The sequence below is a fragment of the Candoia aspera genome, chromosome 16 (assembly GCF_035149785.1).
Source record: "Candoia aspera isolate rCanAsp1 chromosome 16, rCanAsp1.hap2, whole genome shotgun sequence".
Lineage (NCBI taxonomy): Eukaryota > Metazoa > Chordata > Lepidosauria > Squamata > Boidae > Candoia > Candoia aspera.
The window spans coordinates 10,021,271-10,041,736 of NC_086168.1; the positions used below are offsets into that span (position 1 = coordinate 10,021,271).

Sequence of the window (20,466 nt, forward strand, 5' to 3'; positions counted from 1 at the left end):
AGGAAATATTTTTATACACAACGCATAATTCAACTTTGGACTGTGCAACGATGAGATGTGGTGTTGGCTACCAACTTGGCTAGCTTCCAAAGAGGGTTGGACCAATTCTTGGAAGGCCTGGAATCAATGGCTTTTAGCCTTGAGGGCCATGGACTGCTTTCAAAGGCCATCTGCTGGGAGACTTGAGGGCTTCCTGGTGCAAGTGGTGGGATACTGTGAGAAGAGACTGCTGGACCAGATGGGCCAGCAGTGTGATCCAACAGGGCACTGCTTATGTTCTTATGATCTCTTCAGGACCTTGCTCTAAACTGTTTTCCCTAATGATTGCTTTCCTCTGGAATCTAGTCCTGCCCAAAGAGCTTCTGTTTTTATCGCAATCTAGAAAGCCCTCTTAACCAAGTCTAATCAGTTAAGCTTGAGGTTTGTTGCTTAGTGTCTCAGACTAATCACTGCAATAAAGGCACTGAAGGGGAGCCCTTTCCAAGGTAGCATTTACTACCAGTTGCCGCCTGATAACAAAAGCTTTCTGATTAAAGTCAGCTTTTTATCACTTCAGAGCAAATCTACTCCATCGAAAAGTGCTAATAAAACCTACAGAAGCAACAGGCTGGAAACAAATATTCTAACAATAAAGAAAGGGGGGGGGATTGTGCAGCTCCTCTAAAACAAATGCCTAATTTCCTTGGAGAAAGGGGCAGAGGTAAAATGTATGAATCAGTCCCCCAAAGGGAATGGAGAGATGCAGTTCATCATTCTTTATTTGATTCATGGGCCAGAGTGATCATTGGAAGATATTTTGATTGATTGATTGATTGATTGATTGAGGATGTTAATATGCTGCCCAGTCCCTTAACAGAACTGGACAGCTTACAATATACTGTGTAAACATCTCTAATAATTTAAACTTACCACACTATCAACATTACAAAACACCAAGAAGGGCATTAAAAGCTTGGGAAAACCAATATCTTTTGAGCTCAACTGTAACTGTAATAAAGAGTGGGTCTGCTTCCATTCCCATCCTCGTGCAAAAAAATCTAAATTGAAGTTGTTGGTGTCAAATGTATCAGGATACTTAAGCAAACCACGGCCTCTCCCAACTTTATTATCAGACTGAATGTGGAAGAAGGAACTTCTTAAATACATGGGATCAATCCTGTTAATGTAATGTTTTCATTAAATTTAAAAGCAATCCAATGTAGTGTTTGTCCTGGCCCTGCCCATTTCCATGGTCTGGCTCCATTCTCTATGGAGGGTTTGGCACGCCATAGCCAGGTTGGATACTATGCTTGTTGGTGCCAACAGTTACAAGCTTTTTTAATCGCTGGATCTGCCCAAGAGCAGGCAGTCCATCAGCTGCCCTTTCTTTAGTTAGCATAATTGTATGGATAATCTGTAGGACTCTCCTTCCCCAGCGGATTCCTGACTTCCTAATAAGGCCTTTTGAAGAACCAGCCTTTGATCCTGAGCTGAGTTGGTTCCCATCTGCTTCTTCTGACTTGTAGATTTCATAACTTCTTCCCTGGAGCTCTTGTGTGCCGGCAGCTATCACAGCCTCTTCTCTTTCAACCAGGATCTCGTTCTGAAGAGGAGGGCCAGGGAAGCAAAACGGAAGCTAATGAGAACCACGCAGATGGCCCAACGTCTGGTTCGCTGCTGAATCAGCAAACCTCTCAGCAGGCCAAATGAAAAAACAACAACAAGACCGTACGGTTTGTCCACAGGATGCATTAAAAGTGCAGCGCTGCGATTACAGGCCCAGCATCTCCCAAGAATCATTGCTTGGATTGCTCCTGCCAAAGGTAATCATCATCCAGTCTCCAGTTCTGTGCCTGTCCTAAAATACACTCAAGACATGTACATGGTGGAGTGCACTGAAGAGATTTGGAGAGGCAGCATCATTTGACAGATATGAGATCATGCACTGGAAGACACCTTGGTGACCTGATTCAGTTGATTCCCAAACTTAGCTACTTCCAGATGTGTGGACTTCAGCTCCCAGAATTCCCCTGCCAGCATGGCCCATTACTACAGTTCTGAGACTTGAAATCCACACAACCAAAGTTGCTCAGGTTGAAAAACACTACCCTGCCCAAAACAGGATCTAGAACAGAGGATGTAGCAACATCATCCTTGATAGATAGACCTTCAATCTCTGCTTAAAGAATTCCAGCAAGGTTAAAAGGTAACACACAACCACATCCATCCACCAACCCAGCTCTTCTTGAGACAGATTTTTCCCTAACACCATGGATCAACATGGATCTCTGCAATTTCCACCCATTGCTTTAAGTTCTACCTCTCTGGAATAATAAAGAACAACTCAGCCTTCTGCACAAGATTTGTATGGATATTTGTAGGTGGCTGTCGTTTCTCCAACTTCTGGGTATCATTTTATTATTTATTTAATTTTTATCCTGCCTTTATTATTTCTACAAATAACTCTAGGTGGCGAACAGACCTAATACTACTTCCTCCTCCTATTTTCCCCACCACAACCACCCTCTGAGGTGAGTTGGGTTGAGAGGGAGTGACTGGCCCAAGGTCTCCCAGCCGGCTTTCATGCCTAAGGCGGGACTAGAACTCTCCTACCGCGCCTGATTGGCTCTTGGGCTGAGAGAGAGGGACTGGCCCAAGGTCACCCAGCCGGCTTTCATGCCTAAGGCGGGACTAGAACTCTCCTACCACACCTGATTGGCTCTTGGGCTGAGAGAGAGGGACTGGCCCAAGGTCACCCAGCCGGCTTTCATGCCTAAGGCGGGACTAGAACTCTCCTACCACACCTGATTGGCTCTTGGGCTGAGAGAGAGGGACTGGCCCAAGGTCACCCAGCCTGCTTTCATGCCTAAGGCAGGACTAGAACTCACAGACTCCTGGTTTCTAGCCCAGCACCTTAACCACTGGACCAGACTGGCTCTCATTTCCCACATCAGTGCAAAACTCTGACCTATCCAATTCATTTTCAGAGATTGCTCTGGATGTTTTACCTCCAGCAAGAATATTCTAGCAGACTTTGGTTCCCAGAACGGAATTGGTGAGTCCTTCTCAAAGTTTTAATTGATATACGTCTTTGGGTGAGAGAGAGAGAAACGCTGTTTGGAGATCTACTTTTCAGCAAGTCCAGTTCACGCCTTTCCAATATGAAGGGTTTCGAATTTTGATGCCCTTCACAAATCTTTCTGCTTAACGCACTCTTAAAACTCCAGAAGAGTAATTATTGCCTTTGTAATGGATATTTTAATTTTACTTGTAAGGGTATGGAGCAAAGGGGGAAAAAAATCCATCCTAATTCATAAAAATTAAGGCAAACATTATGGTGGCTAAACTCTAATGGAGCCAGATCACCCTCCTAATCCTAAATTTAAATGCATTACTGATCCCTGAAACATTAAAGGTCCGATAAGTTAAATTAGGTTCCTTGTAAGCATAATTAATCTCCTTCTCCAATGAAGATATTACAAAGGAGTTAATTTGATTCCCGGAAACATCCCTGAAATTGAATTATAAGATAAAGCAAATATTTGACCTTTTTTTAAAAAAAACCCAGATAATTACTAAAAGGAGAAATCAATATGCTATGGGGAATTGGCATGAAACCGTGCTTCTGTGCAAACAGCATGCAGGTGTGTGTGGGATTCAACAGCGGCACACGCTGGGAACTTTCCCCTCCCCAGGCACTGATAGCTGAGACCAACACAGAGAGTCCATCATGGAACCTCTTCTGCAGAATTTTTTTATTGCATATAAATTGAGCCAAATAAAAGTTGCTTATCCTTTTTCGACATATATGCACGCCTGATGAAAACTGATGGCATGCACCACCTTTCCACCCCAGGGGTTCTGTTCCAAAGAAACCTGACATTGCTTCTGAAAGTGTTCATCCTGGTCAAGATCCGTTTGTTGGTGTATGTGTTGACCCCAATAAGGCAGCCCTTTACACAGTTTTACCCAAGTAGGCTGAACATCATCAGGGCCTGCAGACTTTTAAATGATTATCACTATTTTGATCCCAGGTTGAAGTCCCCATTGGATATGAAGCTCACGAGGTGCCACTCACTCTCAGCCCAAGTGACTTTACGGGGGTGTCCAGGAGATTACCCTGGAGCAGAGAGACCTAACTAGGCTGATTTCTATTGCTGGGAGGCGCCATTCAGAACCTATGGAGAAGGCCAGCACAATTTCCCCATTTCTGGAACAGAAATGCCTTGTGCTTTGAGGACACTCAAAACAAGAAAGCCCAAGTCTCACTGATCAGCTAGTTTGAAGCCAAAATTCTGGCTGAGGACACTTTTTCCAACTTTGGGGGATGTGAGGTTTTTCTCAGCTTCCAAAACCAAACATTTTTTTCCTCTCCCTCTCTCTCTCTTTACAACAGCAAGGGGGATGGAAAAACCTTTTAAGTAACCTGCTCCGTTATCTTTTCCTTTCTGCCTTTATTTCTGGAGGATTTTTCTCTTTAGAGAAGATCAGACTTAAAATGTGCAGCTGAGATACAGGAACCAATCTGTAAAGGAATACACAGCCTTTGCTATCACTTAAATAGCTTCAAGTTGGATGATTTAGTGGTATATCCACTGTTACGTTTTCGAGATGATCTCTTGCAAGAATCCGCATGCAATTCCTCCCCAAATGTTTCTGTTTCAAGCTGAACCCTTTGCCAGCCAGTTGTTTTGGGTGCCCCACTAATGAACCACTAGAGCAGCCTTTCTCAAACTTTTGACCCTGGAGGAACCCTTGAAATATTTTCCAGGACTTGGGGAACCCCTGCACAGTCAGGCTCAAATCTAGGCCAGAAGTCACAAAATTACTACATTCATTTCATGGGTAGGCCTGTCTATATGCATGAACAGCGTTCTTAAGCTAAAAATAAAGAACGAAACATTTCTTTAATGTGAACTTGCCCAAATTTGAAATAATATTTTAAACAAATCATGATCTCCCAGGGAACCCCCAGTGACCTCTCGTGGAACCCGAGGTTTCCACGGAACCCTGGCTGAGAAACCGTGCACAAGAAAGAACAAATGTCTGGTTTTATTCAAGCATTTTTCCAGGTAAGAGGTCTAAAGGAAGTCCAAGGGCACAGAACGTGTGAAGTCCAACAGTGTACCAGATGAGGTTCCACCAAGCAGCATCCTAGAATGTAGAGCCCAAGATCTTAACCAAAAGGTCTCTACAGAGTTTTTACACATTAAGGGAGATTTAATCGTGGGGAATCATATTTGGGCTACTTTAGCAAACATTCCCACACTGGACAACTTGCATTTTGAGACTTGCATCTAGGACTGGATGGGAGCCCAGTTTCTTTCATGGAATTAGAAACCAGCAACACCGTATCCTGAAGAGGTGGTTCTGAGAATGTCTGCCTGGGGAATTAGGCTCATCCCGGTCAGCCTGAGCCTCAAGGTCAGCTTGGAACAAACTGCCTTCTCATGGAAGTTCAACCTTCAGAACACCAGACTTTCTTCCATGAAAAAGTCCTGCAGAGGAGGCATGGCAAAAACGACAATAACAACAACACCCTAAGGGGCATGTAAAGAGATGGACTTTTGAATCAATATTACTAGGATTGAATTGAACACATTGTAATGGAGCACAGTGTCATGGATGGGCAGTTGGCCAACTGAAAAACAAATACAATGTATTTTTAATGACAATGGCCACAGTTCCAAACGAAAAAGAGAGCATTTTGGAAACAGCCAACATGATAACTAAAGGGAATAAATCTAGACATCTTCCCCCTATTAACTCAATGTATGAAATGTTGGAATATATATTATTATACTATACTATACTATACTATACTATACTATACTATACTATACTATACTATACTATACTATATTACAATACAATACAATACAATACAATACAATACAATACAATACAATACAATACAATACAATACAATACAATACAATACAATACAATTAATGTAATATAATCACACACTTTCTTTTCTGTGCTCCCAACTGGCTCAAAATTAACATCGTCAAGTGTTTTTATTAGTGAGACCCACTTTTGTAAACCGCTTACCAATCTTTAATAGGATAAATAACCAGAAGCGTCTCCTAATAAATATGACATCCTCTCCAAATAAGCAACTAATTGCTGTGATTGCTCACAGAAACGTGTATTTATAAAGAATGACCTCCTGGAAAATGCCAGAAGGTGCTCCTCCATCCAACATTAAAATTGCAACTTACATCTGTGCAATGGGGAAGTTGTTGTTGTTTACAGCTTTGAGTAGAAAACTCCAGGCAAAGGTTTTCGAGCAACGTTAAATTAAACCACCGTGGGGACTTCGCTCCAGCTCGAGGTGGAAAATTGCCTGTCATCCTTCCAGTGGCTTAATTGGGCTAACTATTGAAAATTTAAGAACGTTAACAGCCCAGTTAGATCACAGCAAAGACATACCCAGTCCAACTTTTTGTTTTCACCATCAAACAGATGCTCTATCCCCAACCCGCCCCGGTGCTTGCTGATGAAGCTGCAAATGTTTACGTATGTTCAGGTAGGACCCAACCAGGTGCTCTAGTGATTTGGGGTTGCAACCAGAAGTTATCTTAGATGTTGTGTTTCAGAAATGAGCAAAATCTGGTTACAGGGCAACAGTTAATCAACGATGTGACATGAGCCACAAGGTCCAGAGATGCAAAAAAATCTGACCATAACTTATTTGAAATATGTTCCTTTCCACGTGTTATAATCAGTGTTGAACTGAAAATGATGATCCTCTCTCCTTCTTTCATCCTGCGGATCATCTAGAATTCCCACCTGTGTTTGACATGGATTTTTTCTTTCTTCTCTTTTTTGGAAATCCCAGATGCTTAGCAGATGGTAAGCATGGGGGAAAAGAACAACCCCCCCAAAAAAGAGGGGGGGAAAGGCAGCAAAATCCTACATTCCTACACCCCTATTCATTCAATCTGCTGTTTTGCCTCACGACTAGACTAATAAGCAATTACGCCAGCTACTTGAATGCTTATCTGGTGTAAATGCATCTGTCAGCCAGATTCCACATCATCAATAAAGCTGCCAGATCTCTTTATAATTCAATGATATAAGCTCTAAGCATCTTTTCTGGAATATAATTTAAAGATTGCCATTCTACGGTTCTGACGTTGTTGTGTCTGCACTGACAATAACTCCCATTAGAAGCCAAGCCTGTCCTTTCCTCGAATTATGCAGAGCTCAGCTTGTGTCCTAAAGCTTTGCTGGATACAAGCTTATCTAGAATGGCAATGTCTTTTGGCTCATCCAGCCTGATTTGCAAATACGATCCTCTGCGCAGCTAGGAGGGCCTGAAGGCAGAACACTGGCTCGGGTGTCTGCATGCGGACATCCTCACCAACCACCTGTCCATAGCTCTGTGGCTTGCAAAAGGCTTCTGCTTTCAATTCCAGGACCTCCAGCTTAAAGAAGAAAAACAATTAAAAAGGCTACAAACAGCCATCTGGATTATATTGTGTGTGCCCATGCAGCCTGGAACCTAGGGGATAATCAAATAAAGACATTTGTGCCCATTGTCAGTCTTTCAACAGGGAAAACACCACAAAAGGCATCCAGAAAATTCCCCCACCTCTAATGTAGGGGCTATGAAAGTAGGGATGGGGATGGGGATGGGGGTGATATATTCAAAACCAAATAAATCCAATACAGAGAACTTCTCCTTATATTACCAGCAACTGTGTTGCTTTTTACATTAAAGGAGAAAATGAATGCTTTTGTTTCAGCCCAGGGCACTCTGGAATAGTTGGTGCGTGCGATCCAGAGCACTTGGCAATACCTCCATCAATATATTTTTTTCTGGGGTCTTTTGATTTTTTTTAAAGCATTACTGTCAAGCCCAGATACTACCAATATTTGTCTGGAGATGGGTTTTCCTGTGTGAGTGCAATTTTCCTCCACTAGTTTCACCCCGTTAAAAGCTGTACTCCCTGCATGCTTCTGGAGAGGCCAGGGGAGCGTTTTTTGCTAGCGTTATTACCAGCATTAAGAAGGTTCCCCATCTATCTGATGAGACCTTCCTAATGCCAGTAATGATGCTAGCAGAAAGCTCTCACTGGCACCTATGGTAGCTTCCTACCACTGCAAACAAGGTGACTGAAAATAGCTTCCATTGGCACTTCTGGAAACATCCTAATTCTCCAAAGTTGGATGCTTCCATGGGTGTCAACGGGTGGGGCTCAGTACCGCGGTCTTCGAAAGGAGCATATAAATTATACAGGGCAGGAAAGGGTGAGTTGACCTTCACTCCTAATGGTTTCATGGACAAGAGCATGGAGCTGCCAACAGTATAAAAGAGCTGGGGAGGAGGAAAACCCCCAGCATCCTCCTGAGTAAGCCACATCAGCAGGGAATGAGTGTTTGCAGATCCAGTGTCTGCTGACTATAAAAGCTGCTTTGGCGAAGGAGCAGGTGTGGAGAAGATGGTGGATGTTGAAGTTGGATTACCCTTATCAGGTCTGTATAAACTCACTCCTCCACCCTTCTATGCTGCTTGGCTTTGGTTTAATTTATTGCCCAGGCAGAAGAGAGCTGGTTCCTCAGACGAAGTCAGGAGGAAGACAGGGAGTCAGACACCACATGAAGAAGGAGCTTCAATGCTCCCCCAGCTGAGGCTGGAAGGCTTATCCAGTGAGTTGGAGAGAGAATGGGTGAACAAGCCTCAAAAGGCTGTTGCCAGATCTCTTTAGGGGAGGCACTTTATTTTGCATGTTACTTTGAGTTTGTAGCCTGGACTGCCTAGGCTCCAAAGAGTCTGCATTGGTTTTCAAAACCTTGCTCTTGAATGCCCAAGGGACTGGGGAAATCAGCTCCAGCAGGTTCTCTACACCTGTGGAGAATCCAGTGTTTGCTTTCATGCTTATTAGCAACCCACCTCTCTGTCCATAATGTTCTTCTCTCTCTTCACCAATATGGTCCACCTCTGCTCAGCACTTTTATTGGTCCTGAGAAGCTCACTGTTATCACAGAAATGGGCGTTTATAAAAGCCTGTGCCTGCCATGCTTTTAAATATGAATATGTTGGAATGTTTCTGAATATTTTTGTGATGTTTTCACTTCCAACTAATCAGAACTGTTTTCCAACAACCCCCATTGGTTGGTTATTTGATTAATCAAAGATCCAGGCTTAATTTCCAAGGGCGTAAAATTGTTGGATATTCTAATGCCTAAGCTCTTCAGGTAGCAATTTGCATTTTCAAGCAGGAATGTTAAAAGGCATGTCTTCTTTGTGGTATTTTCTCTGATCACTTCTACACAGCCCATACCCAAATACAAATAGGTGTGTGTGTGTTATACAAGAGAAATATAGTAAAGCTTTATCTCAAAGCAGGTTGCAACTTTAAAATGATACAGTCAGTTAATAGAATTGGAGTGAGATTTCTGACAGTATTTGCATTTTCTGGGTTCCCCGATTTCTCCCCCAAAGCCAGCCTTGCAAATAGAGGGGAAAGTGACTAGAGAAGAATGTGGATGCTAGTCCTTCCCTTGGATCCCCCTTTTCGCTTTGACTCCATTCCTTGGTGCCATCATGTGGCCCCAAACAATTGCCACTGGTCCCAAGTTGTCCCCTTAAGGGCAGTGATCCAAAGGAATTGTGTGTTTGGAACCAACAGGTTCAAGAAACAAGGGAAGAGTTGCTCGAGCCATTGAGATAAGCAAGTGAAATAGAGGCATAAGTGGGCTACTTACCAAATTTTCCCAGCTTTGTGGTCCTTATAGCCATTCAAATTATATTCATCAATATAAGCCCCCTTCCCCTTAAGCAATGGTGGGAGGGAAGCAGTTGATTGGCATTTTGCATCTGCACACCAGCCTCATGATTAGAGACTCCCATGTGAATTCAACTGAACCTGGGTTAACCCCCAGATATAGATAGATAGATAGATAGATATTTATTTTATAAGCCCAATCCAGATGTGATCCAGGGTGTGGGAGCTGTTCCCTAAACAGGAGCTTAAAACCCTAAAAGGCTGGTTTTCAATGAGCCTGACAGAAGGGCGCACATGTGTGAGTTTGCCTCCAGGAGGTGCTATCAGAGGCACTGAGGATGCCCTCTTAAATGGGAAAGTAGCCACTGTGGAAGGAAACACACTTGTCAAATTACAACCCAAAATCTCTTGCCAACTGTATGGCTCTTGTTACATAGAGCTCTCACCCAGATTATGAGATGTTAACTCTGTGCATGGAAGTGCCTGACTGTATGTTGAGGGTATTAGCCAGAGGTGCTCTAAGTAAAGGCTCAGCAGAAGATACCTACATAAGTCTTGAAGGTCAGGTACCATTTATCTTGGACCGTGTCCAGCTTGAGTTGATCTGGCCCATCGTCGTCTTATCTGGAGAATGGGGTCACACCATTCCCATCAGAGTGGATGGAGCAAAGATGGTGACCCCAAGGAAAGTGGAAGAGAGTTCTCCAAAAAGTCCATCCCAAAGTTTTTGACACCAGCCCTGAAATAGTCCAACTGCTCTTGCCCATTTGCTCAAAGAACAGGAATCTTCTCTGATGTTAAAGCTCCAGCAGGTTCGGTGTGAAGGAGGCAACTATTTACAGATTTGAGTCCTGGGCTGTTTGGCATTTAAAGGTGCTGTTAATAGATCCTGGGAGGAAATGGCCTCGTGTCATTCTGTGCATTAGCTTGGATGAATCCAAGTCCTGCATTTCAAGGTTTAAAAAACAGACCAGCAGAAGGCACGGCAAGAAACTCCCCATCACTTGTCCTATCTCAAGTGTCTGGATCATAAACCTAGTTTCATTCCCTAACCACTCCTTTCTGGTCTCAACGTCAAATGATTCTAGGTTAGAATCATTAAAATATTGCTTTTCTTAGAGAATTCTTGTTCCCCCAGGGCCTTAACTGGGGGTGGGAGTGATTTCCAAGGCACTATTTAAATTAATTAGGTCAAAATTTTGCTGGGGAGGAAGAAAAAGTTCTTTGGGCTAACTTTTCCCTCTGTAAAGTACTTCCCTTATTTCCTGGGCAATTACAAAGGCTGGGTTCATTAGCAGTTTTCTGCTACAAATTTGGTTTCTTACTCTTTCAAAACTAAGGTAATGGAGGTTGAACTACTGGCTCGCTCTGGCTGACCCAAGGACATGGGAATTTGCAAAGCCCACCCTCCAGGCCATCTTGCAATATCTGTAGGCCCGATGAATCTTTTTATTGGGGGCAAAAGGCCAAGGAGAGTGGAAAAGTTGTAGAAAGAAGAGAAATGAAAAATAGGTTTCCATGTCTCCCTCCCACCCCCAAAAAAGGAGCATAAACAAAGTACAGATGGGCATGAATAAAGGATGCAAAGGAAGCGACTGGTGTGCTATATATAGCAATGCAGATGTTTCAGGTGTTGTGAGCGCCTTCAGTAAAGGAGGGATCAGTGCGATTAATTCAGAAAGTTGCAATTGATACCGTTTTTGATTAGCTCCAAGTATCTATAATTTAGCTACTGAGTGAAATTAACCTGACATCTCTGGCAAGACAGAATTTTAATGTGTGTCTAAAATTAAACTTCGGTTTGGCCATTAAATACATATATTAGGCTTCAGCCTCATGAAGCCAAACTTGGACCCATTGAACAACAGGCAAGTTCAACCTCGGTTGCCTTCAATGTTCACATCTGGAATTTAGCAAGCAAGTTCCTTGATCCCCAACCTTTAAATTGGAGCACTGCATGAGTCAAAGTACCACCTTAGTGAAAAAGGTATTAAAATAAGCATTCTTGGGGGAAATGAAGGTGGAATAAAAGTATATAATCCATGTCATACCATTCCTAAAGGTAAATGGGGCACAGCTGTCCAGCTGTTCTTCCCATGATCCTAGAAATTAAGGGATGCAGATATCCCATGGACTACTCAAAAGGCTGAAAATCACAAACAAAAAAAATTGGGACCCCCAAAATTTTAGAGGAAACATCTTTTCAATCTTTAGAAACTTTTAAGACTGAGGTGGCTTCAAGTCTTTATAAAGGAATAAAAGTGAAGGAATAAAATACTGACTTTGAGAAGTTCAAGATGGTAAGTGGTAGTTGTTCCGGGCAAAAACACACAACTTTTTAAAACAAAGATCCATTTATTGAACTGGAAACTTGGATCATAACATCTTGTTTCTGAAATCAATTTCCCGCCTCACACTTTACTACATACAACTCAGCTTAAACATAAACCACCCCTCCATACGCACACACATTTTAACATTTAAGTTAGGAAAAAAAAAACATTAGCTGTGTACCGTATAAAATGAATCAATGAAAAATGCTGGAATCAAGAGGTCCAGACATGAGCAAAGCCAGAAAGGGGAGTGGTTTTATGGGAAGATAATTTATTCCCCGCCTGAGCCAAACCTTTGGTTCATGGGTTGAATGTTGAATGCCTGCTCTGGATTTATTTATCTGGAAGCCCTGGTTCATTTTTTTCAATAACTGCTAATCCTGCTAGTTCTTAGTGGCCTCTGGAGAGAATCCACCTCTTTGATGAACAAGGTGGTTCCTCTGATCAAGTGGCTCTAATACTTATAGAAATGCCAGTGTTCTTATTCTGTTCTTAGTAGCTCAAAGCCTCAACCAGATGGAAGACATATAAGCTGCCAGATGTCATTGCAGCTCCCATTTCAATCAGCCCCCACCAGTGAGGCCAGTGACGAGATGATGGGACCGATGGTCCAGCAGCATTTGCCCCCAAGCCAAGTGTAGATCCCTTGATCGAGGCTACTAATGCAATTCAGAAACCTGGCAAATTCCAGAACCATGGACCAATCTAGCTTGAAGGACAATCTTTGTACCACCAGATTGTCCTTTTCCTCTCAAAGAAACTACTATCTACTGATCAGAAGAAAATCACCCGGAGTTAAAACCTTATACATTTCCTTGGCTGTCTGAAAAACCTAACCGAACATCCAGTTATCACTTGAATTATTCCGTTTAGTATTTCCGCTGGCACTAATTGACTGGAGGGGTTTAAGAAAAAATTAAGACATTTTCTTGCCTAGGTCAGTTTAATCTAGCTATATTCCTAAGGGCTGTTTCACTGTTACTTTTCCCTAATATGAAAGAAGTTATCAGTTTTGGATGGAGAAGAGAGGGTAGCAGAAAAAATATTCTGGAATGGAAATTACCTTCTGATAAGACTCTGAGAAACACCAAGGTGGATCAGAATAAAGGTCTTATCTAGCTGGGTCACCAGTCTCCCACTGGCCACCAGGTGCACCCAACCAAGACACAGACATACGAATACTTCTTTTAAATCCCACCTTAAAAGGAGCTCAGGGCAATCTCTAAAACAGTAATTCAGAAGCCTGATGTAAACAGGAAATGTATCACAGAGAACAAAAGCTTCCTAAAATAGGCTACAGGGTTTTTTTAGATGCAAGAATGCTTTTAATGAATGTTACACGACAAACTACGGCATTTTTTAAAATGGGAATCACACTTCTAATTACTTTTTTTAACAGCTTAGCAAGGACATGACGACCACATGAGGTGATCGCCGGAGAGGGACCAGGAATCTTTGGACCTTCTGCCCTTGTTTTGGAGGAGTTTGGTTCCTGTTGCTTTGAGTCAGGTAAAAAGGGGTCCTGATGTTGCTCCCAAGTTTCAACTGTGCTATCTGGGAAGATGGGAGGGGGTGCTCTGTGCCTTTTCAAAGGACAACATCTTAAAACCCAACTGGAATCTGCTCTCCAGTTTGGGAAGGAGGACATCTAAAGAAGGATGTCTCCTCATCCTTGTGCCTATTTTTCCAGTCCATGGGAAACTTGGTAAAGTTGCACACTGTCCAAGGAGAAGATGGGGAGCAGCAATCTGAATGCAGTTGCTCTGCCCAGAAAGTGGGGAGCAGAGTATCCTATGCAGTTTAGGGGAGGAAAAGCCCTACCCACAATCCACTGAGGTCAGCAGGGATGCTGCCACCTGAAAGGGATGCCAGAAACAAACATCTCCCTTCCTCCTCACTCAACAGGTGACCTTTCCAAATGTGGTCAGGAGTAAACCAGCCAATTCTTGCAGCTGAAATGGCTCTACCCCTTCACCTGGGCTTCCAAGGAAAGATGCAGGATTCTGCCATTAAGGTGGGGGGGGGAGGTGTTAGAGCAACTTGCTGTTGCTCTGCAAACAAATGTCTCGATTTCGTTTTCATTTCATGGTGGTGTCTTGGGTGGCTGGGATGATCTAGATTAAAATCCGGCAAGCTGCATCAGGTAGCTTTCAGCCAAGGCCTTCAAGCAAATAATCACAATGCTTTTTATTCTGGGTGTGTGCATGCACGCACGCACACCCTTGCAAGCTTCCCGCACTCCAAAAACTCAGCCAAAACTCAATTAACTCAGCCTTTGTTGCCATTTCGTCGCACTGGCAGCCGATCGGGCTTCTGCCCTGTGATCCCTGCCGTTAACACACACAGCACCCCCCTTTAACAGAACGAAACCAGCCTGCCACTTCTTCTTCCCCGTGCCGAGGCTGGCCCAGCCAGAGGAAGCCGGAGAGGAAAATGGTACCGCTTCCCAGCCTCAGGGCCGGTGAAGACAGACGTTACAGTCTGGGCGTCCCAAAGGCATCGGGTTGGAAAACACTGGAGTGACAGGGTGGAAGTGAGAGAAATCTTAAGGCTGTGGATGTAAAGAAGTAGTCACAAGCTTCGGCTCAGCAAAGGAAAAATGGCCTTTATTGTGGGGACTGGAGCCTTCACTAAACCCTTTTCTTGATGAGGCTGGGAGGGATGACCTTGTTTTCAGGCGGCTGGACCTAGGGAATAAAGCAGGGCTTGGCATTAACAGGCGCAATCGCGGCTGCAACTGGGGCCAGATAAGCTCTGTCCTCCGTGTTGCATTTTGGACTGCAAGAGTTGGGTATCCTATGGCAAGTTGTGCCTCCGTGTGGAAAAATTCCCCGTGCCCAGAAATCTAGCTTGTCCAGGAGAAGACAAGCTTTCCCATCTCAGGCTTGAGAACCCTGCCCATAAACAGCTCCACCCCAAACAGGGATGGGGCTGTCCCAGGGAGTTCCTGTACAGGAAAGGCAAACCTGCATAAAAAATCAGCGAAAATATGAAAAAAGCATTGCTTTTTCCTGATGGGCTAGATTTCTAAGCTTTGATCTTTCTGGCATGCTAGTTTTTGAGCATACCAGCCCCTAGAAGTCTAGTCCAAGGGACTCTGTAACAGCTTCCTCTCCCCACCCCCCCTGTTCTGTCTTCTCTTCTTGCCAGAGTTGGTGATTTGACTGATGGGCTGAAAGACCCGCCCTGCGTTGATGCGGAATGACCGCCAAAGAAGGGGGCAGAAAAGACGGCAGGCATGAGGACCTGGAAGGCTGAGCCAGTTTACAACTGTCGCCATTACAGACTAATCAGAAATTGACCAATTATGGACCCATTTCCGTGACCAGAATACCGAGGCCCATGGTTCAGTTGAATGGGGAGAATCTGAAGCATCTTCCCAACATGGGAGTTGCCAAACAGTTCTCCAGATCCAAACTGCCAGTTTTGTTTTGTTTTGTTTTTTGCAAGATGGGTGATTAGTGAGGCCACATGGCTTATAGAAAATGAACCGGTAGGAAGGAAAAAAGTCAATCGAGGCCTGATTATAGGAGATTTGGGGGGGGGGGGTATTTCTACTTACTTCAAGATTTCCTCTGGCTTTTTTTAAAACATCGTGTGTTAACGCCACTGCAAAGGGAAAGAAAGCATTGGATTGGCTTGAGACTGCGCATTTCCCCAAGGCTTCTAGCAGCAGTAATGGCCTTTGGTAAGAAAAACGTTGCTTGGAAGCTAAGCCTTGCAAAATATGCTCTGGAGGCATCAGCAGGCATGTTCCAGATTCCCAACCGGACGCATCTCAAATGCTGGTTGGACTCAACGTCCCTTATGCCCAGCCAGGAGCACCCCACCATGACTAGGGATGATGGGGTAGGATCCAGGCTCCCTGGAGGATGCTAGATTGGGCAAGGTGGCTCTAAATCACATTGTGTTGTCTCCCCCCTCTTCAAACTGTCGAATGGTTATGCAAAACCAATAACACAAAGCACTTTTTTAGGGGAATCTCCTGGCTCCAGTCCCAGCCTGGGGACAAAACTAAACACAGGCACGAAAACTGACTCATTTGTTAAAAACTTCTTGGGAGGGGGAGGGGGCAGAGCTATAAATGATGATCCTCGTGCGAAGGCTGCGTGGTAACCTTTAAAAAAAGGTGTATTTGTGAGGGTTTTGACTGCAATAACCCGACGTCAAAGCACAGCTTGGCTGTGGCGGCATGAACAGCGTGTGACATTTCTCGGGCCTGTTTCCTGCCCCTTTTGGGGAGGAAGCTAATCTGGCATTTTCAAGGCTAGATTAATTACGCCTTCACACACACCAGCCCTGCCGGCCAGTTCTCAGCTGCCGAGCCCCTTCATCAAAAGGCAGCAAGTGAAGGAAAGGCGGTGGGGTCTTCCTCAGCTGTGGACCAGGTTTTTTTTTTTTAAAGGGGGGCTCTTCTGCACTCTCACAGACATATATATGCACACCTTGATGCTCCCACATCAGAACAAATGTGCACACTGCATATCCAAGTTACCTATGTACTGATTTACTTCTGCCTGTAAGGACACACAACCCACTTCCATCAAATGCCAATGAAAACAGATTCAGCTTCATCAGTGACTCAAGGCAATTGATGGGGGGTGGGGAAGGGGACTTTTATCTTGGGCAATTCCAGTGGCAGCTCTCCCCAAGGTGACCCCTGCCTCCGTACTGCAGCAGGTGAGCCTTCCTAGGGCATCTGGTTAAAAAGAAGAGGGGGGGTTGGATTTGATGGTGGGGTCCAAGTGTCTGCTCTCTGGGAGGCAGCATCAGCAAAGTGTGTGCATCAGTCTCTGCCAGTTCAAGAGGGTCTCTGGGTCACCCGGGCACCCAAGCTAAGGAGCCAGGCTCATAGATCCCCCAAGGCTGTGGGCTGTGCTTAGCCCAGGAATAATGTGCTGAGGGCTGCCCTTGAAAAAACAGGGCCAGGAGAGCATCTAAGTTAGGACTTAATTTGCAATTAGGTGTCATTAATACCATACTGATGAATACTACTCCATGTAATTAATAGTCTCCCCTTCATTCCCTACAGGTCTGACCCTTAGCTGAGTCAGTTAGGCAAAGCACCACTTGTAACCTTCATTATGGTTAACCTTGGGCTTAGCTTAGTGTGTTAGGTAAAATTGACCCAGTTGGCGTGTTTCTTTTTCAGTGTGTTGTGCAATGTCAGAAAAGGGTTAATTCCAAAGTGAGGTTAGGTAAGCTCTCCTGTGTAACCACAGCCTGAAAGCTCCAGTTTGATGACAACCTGGCCGGGGGAGGGAGGGAGAGAGGGAAGGTGGGCTTTAGGATCTGTGCTCAAGCTTGTCAAGGCTTCACAGGGATCCTGGCAACGCTCCCAACTTTAAGTTGAGCGTTGCCGAAGTAGAGCTTGTGTTGATGGTGTAGCAAGTAAACTTCCCACCCGCTTCCCCAGCTGAGATCTAGCTTGCCACTTGGAGCCAGAAACGAAGCTGGGGTTTGGAAAGAAGAGAAGGGGAAAGGTGCTGGGTTGGACCAGGAGCTGATCTAGTTCAGCCTTCTGTCCCCACAGAGGCCAAGGAGAAGCTCTCAGCAGGACAAGGAGCAGGGAAGAGGGAAGGCACCCACTCACACTGATTGATGATGACCCTCTCCATGTTTTCTTTTAGCCGGTTGGTGGAGTACAGGCGCTTGGCCATGCTGTGCAGCTGCTTCTCCTGTTCGGCCAGTTTCCGACGGAGCCTGTAGAGTTCAGACTTCAGGTTTTCATCCTGCAGGGCAAGGAGAAGGGTTAATGGTCCTCCTCCAAATGACTGGCGTGGGCTTCCTGATACTGGGCCAGAAGCAACCATGGCTGCATATGAGAATGCTGCGCACATGTCCCTCTTCCTGGCCTGGAATGTGCCCCAGCTTCTCCCTCAACCCCTGGGGCTTGCTTTGGTGGGAATCCACCTGCATTAAAATGCTTAAGTAACTGCAGTCTACCCACCTCCCATCTGGGTAGCCAAAGCAGAGGGATAAAAAAATTAAGAGACCTCAGTCTGGTTCGGCCAGCATTCGCTGTCCTGGCTCACTCACTGAAGAAATTCCTAAGCATGTTAAAAAGGCAGCTGCCCTCTTCCACCATTCCTCCTAAGCAGCTGCTATTTACAGCTTGACGGCTTCTATTCTGACAGTGCGCACAACCATCAAGATGGGTATAAAACCCATATCCATCCAAGCGTGCCTCTAGGTTTAGAGCCTCATTCAGTTTTAAGTGTTCACAGGGACAGTGGCTTGTCTGCATTTTATATTTTTCCCGTCCTATTTTGAAACTGCATTTTATCGGTCCCTGCGAGCTACCTAGAGTTCTTCAGTTCCTGGGTTGATCAGAAGTTTAATAATGATTTATAACAAATCACCAAGCCTGAGAACTGGAAGAGGCTTTTGAAGATCTCAGGACCAACTTCGTAAGCCGAGCGTCCCTGATGGATGGCTGTCAAGTCTCTGCTTTCAACCCACCACTTCCACAGGACGCTGAGTTTACCAGTGAAGTTCTGCCCAGCACTCTGCTGAAGCAGTAACAGCTGATGGAAATGGTCATCCCCTCCCTTGCAAAGCCTTTTCAACTGGCCTTCGCCGCATCTGATGGCAGCAAGTCCTTTAACTACAGGTTAAAGAGAGGTTTCCTTCTATCAGCCCAGCATGACCCGGGGTTATCTTCAAAGGAAGACCCCGAGTCACAGCACTGTGAGAAGGAGAGAGTTGCCCTCTCTCCAGCTTTTTGGACGCTTGAGAAGCCGCCCTTCCCGGTTCCTACATGCCCAGATCCTAACCTGAAGTGAGTAAGCAGCAGCATGGACCACTTTCATCGGCAGGGAGACTCTCCAGAGGAGGTTCAACAGGCGGGCAGCTTCCTCCAAGTTCTGCTGGACAGCCCTGAAGGTGGCAGACAAGCTGCTCAGAGGGGCCTGGGGTAGAATTTGGAGAAAGAAGCGAAGATGAGAAAGATTTTTAATCCTTAAAAAACAAACACGTCAGCTTGAATTAATGGCACAAATCCAATTTGCTACAATTTTCCGTTTTGGGCTGATGAGCGTGAATATTGTGAGTCGGGCAAAACTAATTTATTCAGTCAAAAAGGCAGCAAAGTTATGCATTATTCAAGAAGGGGGGTGGTATTGGAGGAGCAGGGATGCAGCCTAATCAATAATGATAATTAATAATGGGTTACATTTACTAGGCTCTCTGTGGCTCTTGGAAAAATTCCCTCCATTCCCCCCGCTTTGCATTACTCGTCTTGCCATTTGAAAGGCAAATGATTCCCGACTTCAATTTTGGCAATACAGATGCTTCTCCCTTAGCAGGCCCTTGAAACTCTTCCATTTAATGGTGAGCTAACTATCGGGGGGTCAAGGCAAAATGTTTTCCTCGGCAGACAGACGAGGAAGCAAATGAAAGGAGCTGCCAAAGTGAGAAATGGGCAGGGACTCAACAAGAGAGAACATAAGCCGGAGAGACTGAGCGTGGCCAAGACTTGGGGTGGGGGGCTTCCTCTTACAGTAGCTAGAAATGTTCTGGTTTTGATGCACGTCCCTTTGAAAAAGGATTTGATTTGATGCGAGTCACCTGCTGGGAAGAGTCTGCTGTGGGCTACCCAAATGAAATAATGAACTGCATAGCAGGCATGCAGCTTCTATTTTTCATCTCACTTTTCTTGCCTCAGTTCTGGGCATCTTTTTTTACTGGGAGTTCCATGGACCAACCTTGGAACTTTCTGTAAGCAAAGGTAGGGTTCTCTTGGGGCGTAGGACCCCAAGGTCCTGACTGGTAGGACTACAACCCAGAGCAGTTGGAGGATGTTTCTTGCTTCCTTCCTGAAAAATACTCAGCTCCAAATAAGAACTGCTGCATTGCTGAAAGTGCTCCTTGGCTTGTGGAATCAAAGATTTCTGGAGAACTGCTCCTACCGCCTTCTAGGAAGAGCATCAGGGCAAGGAAGATATGAGCCTGGTTCCACTGATCTGCTGGAAAAAGAGCAACTTGCTGTGCCCTTCCTCCCTGCTATGGAAAAATCTCCTGGACCACTGCCACCTTACACTCTGTCCTCCTCTCTTCTAGGAATCTCTGGTTCCATAACCAACACACCCGTTCAGGTTCTCAGCCATGCCACTTACTGTCACTGCAGAATCCAGAGCTGCTGCCTCTTTCAGAGGAAGCTCCAGGTCAGACAACCACTTCAGCCCTTCTGTGACCTGCTTCCGTAGACAGTTGTAATCTTCGATCAAGCCAAGAATATGTTGGCCGTTTTTGTCTGCCCACACGCAGTGACTGGGGATGGGGCAAATCTCATGGGTCTTACTGGCAAACAAGCTGCAATGGGAGGAACTGTCCAAGGTGCTGCAACTTAACTCTGCAGATATCGGAGAGGTTGTTGATTAGATACCATCCATCTGGACATCATCTACAGGTGACGA

The 20,466-nt window shown here is 44.9% G+C and overlaps 1 protein-coding gene across 3 annotated transcripts in view; it reads right to left on the reverse strand.

Moving 5' to 3' along the window:
* Positions 1-13,610: 13,610 nt before the first annotated feature.
* Positions 13,611-20,466, reverse strand: part of CDK5RAP2 (CDK5 regulatory subunit associated protein 2) — a 61,777-nt gene continuing 54,921 nt past the window's right edge. For all 3 annotated transcript variants that reach the window (XM_063316501.1, XM_063316500.1, XM_063316499.1), the window contains exons 32-36: positions 20,167-20,402; positions 18,826-18,960; positions 17,643-17,781; positions 15,612-15,658; positions 13,611-14,736 (exon numbers count right to left, since the gene is read on the reverse strand). In XM_063316501.1, the coding sequence (XP_063172571.1) occupies positions 14,680-14,736; positions 15,612-15,658; positions 17,643-17,781; positions 18,826-18,960; positions 20,167-20,402 (614 nt within the window). In that variant the 3' untranslated portion in view covers positions 13,611-14,679. The remainder of the gene's footprint in view (positions 14,737-15,611; positions 15,659-17,642; positions 17,782-18,825; positions 18,961-20,166; positions 20,403-20,466) is intronic.